At 39.1% G+C, this 6,168-nt stretch overlaps 1 protein-coding gene across 1 annotated transcript; it reads left to right on the top strand.

Moving 5' to 3' along the window:
• Nucleotides 1-3,029: 3,029 nt before the first annotated feature.
• LOC144756954 (olfactory receptor 5V1-like) lies at nt 3,030-3,983 on the top strand. The gene has a single exon (XM_078646347.1). It carries the CDS (start codon nt 3,030-3,032, stop codon nt 3,981-3,983), a length of 954 nt encoding a protein of 317 aa, XP_078502473.1.
• The last annotated feature ends 2,185 nt before the right edge of the window (nt 3,984-6,168 follow it).

The raw sequence follows: 6,168 nt of genomic DNA, 5'->3' as shown, positions 1-6,168 counted from the left end.
TTAGGAATTGTATAAGGAGAATGAACTAGAAAGGGGATCTTTTTACTCCTCTGGCGGTATTTGTTGTATGTGCAATGACATACTGCCAAATATCTTAAACAATAAGAGAGTCTCCCAGAAACCAGAAAGGACCGGGTATCAATAGTATAAACAAGAAAATTTCCTTTCTGTGTTGTTAGACTTCTAGTTGGTGACCAAAAGGCCTACACATGAACCATGATTTATCTTGAAATTGTGACACAAATAATTGATAATACGCTGGATTAAATGATGTACTTTAACCTTACTGGTAACTGAGGCAGCAGACTTGTTCAGACGATTTGCGGAGATTGAAAGACGCAGCACTGAATCAAAATAATACCATAAACACGAGCCTCCCTGTTTTTCCATTAGGATCAGTGCCCTCTGAGATAGCAACCGTAATTGGAATTGTTAGATAGATTCATTTTGTATGTACCAGAGCACATGATCTTGATTATTACACATGATGAATGCTTAACCAGTTTATGTTTTTAATTGAAAAGAAATCGATGTTTTTAAGGTGAATAAAATCTGTAGAGTAAAATGAAATCACTAGTGTCGTGCAGTATTAATCATCCAGGGTTGTAGAAAGTCAATTATTTGTGTCACAATTTCAAGATAAATCATGGTTCATGTGTAGGCCTTTTGGTCACCAACTAGAAGTCTAACAACACAGAAAGGAAATGTTCTTGTTTATACTGCCAAATATCCTATACCTTTTATGAGGTGATGCAATGGACCAGCAATGCAACTCTAAAAATTCCTCTAGCACCACAGGGTGGGTGCAACCCGCTGTAGTTAGGTTTCTATATGGAGGAATGATGAGAGGATCTAAAAAGGACAGGTTATTGTGGCCAACAGAGCTAGCGAAATGAAGATGTGAATTGAAAGTGTTAATCAATTCTATGGAACAGTTTGTAAAATGTACATTATCCCTCCACATAATCAAAATATTGTCTATTCATATCTATATATATAAAAACGAATGTATGTCTGTGTGTCTGTCTGTTTGTCCTTTATGCATTACTACACCATTCATCCGATCGCCATGAAACTTTGGGAAGTTGTTGAGTACACTCCCGCGAAGGTTTCTGGCATAATTTGTTTTAAAATATTTGCCCCCCAGGGCCCTCATATTCTTTCAAATTGTACGCACCAGACGGAGAAACAAAAAATTGTGTATCCACAAACACTGGAATAAATAAATAGAATCAAAACAGAATTCATCCGATCGCCAGGAAACTTTGAGAAGTTGTTGAGTACACTCCCGCGAAGGTTTCTGGCATACATTTTTTTTAAAATATCAGCCCCCTAGGGCCCTCATAATCTTTCGAATACTGATGTACGCACCAGACGGAAAACCAAAATATCGTGTATCCACAAGCACTCGAATAAATAAATAGAATTAAAACGACACTTTGAAATGTTTTCCATATTAAAATGAATATGTTTCAATAAAAATGACACAATGTAAATTGAATGTTATTATAACGAGTTTCCTTGAATTGCCTTTCTTCGGAGATCGCAGCAACGCACGACGGGTAAGCTCATTTCGGAACATTTTGGATTTCAGCTTTGTAATTATACACTCTTCCCAGAAATGCAGCACCGCTACTGACCATGGAAGTCCCCTCTAAGTGTTAGAATAAAATATCTTTGAATTGAAATACATTTTCTTTCATGCCCAACTAAGCATATTCAATCATCCAGGTATCGTGTACCTCCAGTCACTATCCCTCAGAAGGTCCATATTTGTTTGAGGGCTAGCCTCCTGAAGGATCCTGGTTCATTAGATCCTTTACATCCTGCCTCAGAGGCATTCTGGAAGGGGAGGGGGTCAAAAGCAAGTTCTTCAAGTACCATAGGTATATCTTCAGTGTCTTTCCAGAAAGATAGTATAACTTGTAAACAAATTGTACAACAAACTAAAGCAGCCAAAGCATTCAAAGCTGGGGCTGTCTGCTATTCGGCTAGCATCCTGGGATCTCTTGAGTTTGGTTATATGACGTTATTTTGTGGACTGAAAATTACTCAAACACATCTTTATGTTTATTTTTTAAATAAAATTCCTTTATTTACAATATTTGTGTGACAATTATTGACATATATTGTCATGTGTGTATTCATAAGTAATACATTATTTTATGGTTTTTTCTTTTTTGTCAGTCCAATAGATAAGTGCTATATGTGGTGATGTGATGACAAATCCACTAATAAAGCCAATAGGCCCACCTTTTATATTTTGTGTTCTGATCCTTCAACAAACCCAGCAGGTCTGCGTTATTTATAATGATATGCTTTACATTGTTACTCTATGTAAGAAAAAAACATCAGAAAGTGACAGAAAAAACAAAGGTTAAAGTGACTTTATAATTTGGTATGTAATAAATCACATTACATTAAAAAAAGGAAGCAATTCACTGTAAAAATTAAATGTTAAATAAATGTTAAATGTTAAATGTTAAAGGTACCACATTAAACTAAATAAAAACTGAAATTCATAATGCACACCCTCATCAAGCACTGGTTATGACCTCACATATTACATCACTCATGACGTTGTGTATGACATCATTCATAACATCACTTATGACAATGTCCATGGCGGGGACACTACTTATTGTTACTACAGTTAACTGGTGCAATTCAGTGCTTTTTGGAGTTTAGAATGCTATTTTTAAGTGACATTTTCACCTAACTATATTGTTACATTAACCTTTGTTGTTTTCATTTAATATCTATCTATCTATCTATATATCTATCTATCTATCTATCTATCTATCTATCTATCTATCTATCTATCTATCTATCTATCTATCTATCTATCTATCTATCTATCTATCTATCTATACTGTAATTATGCCAGTGTATTGTTATTGTTGTTAGAATTGGTAATGCTATATCTATACCCATGCCTATGCCTATCACGATTGTTTAAGTTTGTGTTAATGGAGTTCTATCAATAATAATATTATAATATTCCTCTTCAGACACAAGTCCAGAAGACTATGGACAGGGTCAACAAAACCCTGGTATCTGAATTCATCCTGTTGGGCTTGTCGTCCATTCCTGATGTGGAGGGTCTCGTTTTCATGATTTTCCTTCTGATCTACGTGACCACCCTGACTGGGAACATCTTCATCATCACAGTAATACACAGAGATGCCAATCTTCACACCGCTATGTACTACTTCATCTCCAACCTGTCCTTCCTAGACTGCTGCTCTTCTACTGTCACTGTCCCTAAGATGCTGGTAAACCTTCTAGCCGAGAAGAAGACCATCTCCTTCTCGAGCTGCATGATCCAGCTCTACTTCTTTGTTAGCCTAGTGTCTATTGAGTGCCTCCTACTGGCTGCTATGGCATATGACCGCTACATTGCCATCTGTCACCCTCTGCAATACAGCAGCATCATGGACGAGCGTGCCTGCTCATGTTTGGCTGCTGGCTTGTGGGTGGGTGGACATATTTACTCTTCTGTGCATGTGATTTTGATGAGCAGGCTCTTGTTTTGCAACTCCAAAGAGATCCAGCACTTTTTCTGTGACATCCCCCCTCTGCTGAAGCTTTCATGCTCTGACACATTCATCAACATCCTGGTCATCTTTACACTCGGTGGGTTCTTAGGTTTTGGGTCACTTCTCACAAAGTTTGTGTCATACACGTTCATTATCATCACCATCCTGAACATCAAGTCTTCTGAGGGCCGAGCCAAAGCCTTCTCCACCTGTGCCTCTCACCTGATCGTGGTTATGATCTTCTATGCATCTCTACTCTTCACCTATTTTCAGCCCACAACCAATAACTCATTCTACGTCGATAGGTTTGTGTCAGTGGTTTACACCATCTTGACTCCCATGGTGAACCCAATGATCTATAGTCTCCGAAACACTGAGATGAAGAAGGCGGTCAAGAAAACTATTGTTAGAATCCAGAGTGCAATAATGCAAACATGGATATAGATAGTTGAGTGTCAGAAGGCGCAGTGAATCACATCGGCCCATCTCCTTGCCATTTGTGTCAACGTAGACTTTACATAGTCACCAAACTCATACACTATTAGTCTGCTGATAAAGAAAAATGTCCATATACAGACATCTCATGTAGCCCCTCTTGTACAACACTGCACTCCTTTGTAGCTAAGTTAGCTCTTAGTAAATACCATAACATACATACATCCATTGGCTCCACGTCTGTTTATGGCATGAAGCGATGCTTGTTTTCTCTGACGGTCTTTAATCATATTGATGATTCTCCTCCAAAGCACTCAGTTCGAGGGCAGTTCTGTAAATGTATCAACCTTTCACTGAGGAATAGCTTCTATATGTAACATCTGATCACACTAAGACAAGCCCTGTCCCACAACCTCCTATTTTGGAGCCCCATCTCTTCTACTAGATTGAAGGGTGAGTAGTCACAGAGTGAAGGAACTGGCCCTTCGACTGATCCGGAGGTGTCCCCCCCAAGCGCCTTGAGAAACTCACGGGTGAGTAGCATGCTTTATAAACCCCTAATTGATTGATTGAAGGAAAGTTGTTTGGACAGTTTAGACAGTTGGATCTTAACCCCTTCCGTGCTCCCATCGGCCAACTACCTCGTGGGTGCTGCCGTAGGCCAACGGCCGACGTAGCCCCGCCCACTCAATAGAACGCCCGCCCCGCGGTGGATAAACCGCTGCTGTTAAGGCGTTAAAGTAACATGCTAGATAAAATTAAATACTCTGAGCAGAGAGATTAAAGGTATTATTAAGGATTCTCCATAATAGGAGAAGTGGTCCAAATTGGTGGTTCTTCTGTCCCATCAAACCAGGAGTTTCCGGCTTCATTCACTGTATTTTCACCAAATTCAGTCAGCCCTATTTACGGTGAAGGGAATTTCAAAGATTATTCCAACATGGATCCACCATGCACCCTAGAAGAGAAAATAAATAGTGGCCCTGTGCATTTGGGTCATTGTTTTTTTCTGAAAAAACTCAGTCTTTGCAAGTTTGTTTAGGAAAAATTAAAAAAAGTCAGGAATTTAAAAAAAAAAGTGTGCATTTGGAATTCTCCCCCGCCTTCAGTGCATTAGCTGCACAAACAAGCACACTAAAGGCATCAAGATCCATGAAACACTGGTGAGGACCTCTACCTTTGCAAATGTTCCTAGCAGTGGAGCAGAGGCCTCCAGTGACCTGGCAGGTACCTGGTAACCAGAATTGACCCCTAAGTGAGATGGGGGCAGTTTATAGGACAACAGGCAGGGGAATTATCCTGGTGAAAGGGAGGTAGATGTGTATAGATTGATAAAAAGGTAAACAATTTTGGGAAAGAAAGGTGACTACAGGTCCACCAGGAGGACTGCCATAACTTGTATTATTTTTATGTCAGATCTAAAGACTTTTTATGACAACATAACTAAAGCTTCCATCATGCGCACGAAACATTTAACAACATTTTTTTGGTCTGTGACTGCCATGGTTGATACGGTGGTCCCAGCGAGAACAGATGCCAAGCAGCAGACACACAACAGTTTTCTAGGATGCACAACTCGCAGGGGTATGGTACTGGAAAACTGTTTCATCTACCTCTACGTGAGGTAGGGAACCAGGAGAACTTTTTAGCAACTGAGGGGCATATTTACAAACCCCTATCGCCATCACAAATGTCACTTTTCTCAATGTTGTGGTGACGATATGGGCAACACCTTATTAAAAGTAAGCATTAAGCCACTTAATGTGGCTTAATGCTGCCTTGTAAATGCACCACCCGTTGCCGCTGCCCCATATTTACAAGGGTGGCATAAATATGGGGCAGTGCCAACATTTTTAACAAAAATATTCCTGGTCTTACTCATGTGAAGCAAAGAGAAATGCTTTATTTCTCCTCATTTGTGATGTTTTTATGTGTGCTGCAAAGTGCAGTACACATAGGAACAGCTAAACGCCATCAACCATTTATGTGATTAATCGTGATATCACCGCGAAATATCCCTCACCACAGATATAAGAAACTGTTTTTTTTATTTCTCAACAACTTCTGACCGGAACCACAAATTATATTAACATAACTTTTATTTTGGTTAACAACCATAGGAAGCCTACCAACAATGTTCATGCATAAAATATAATACAATAAATCTTATCTAAGACATGTGCTTTTCATTGTG

The sequence above is a fragment of the Lissotriton helveticus genome, chromosome 1_1 (genome assembly GCF_964261635.1).
Source record: "Lissotriton helveticus chromosome 1_1, aLisHel1.1, whole genome shotgun sequence".
Taxonomy (NCBI): Eukaryota; Metazoa; Chordata; class Amphibia; order Caudata; family Salamandridae; genus Lissotriton; species Lissotriton helveticus.
This window is presented reverse-complemented; position numbering and strand designations above follow the sequence as displayed.

Coding starts and splice junctions, on each gene's coding strand:
- LOC144756954 (XM_078646347.1), top strand. CDS start 3,030: ATGGACAGGGTCAACAAAACCCTGGTATCTGAATTCATCCTGTTGGGC.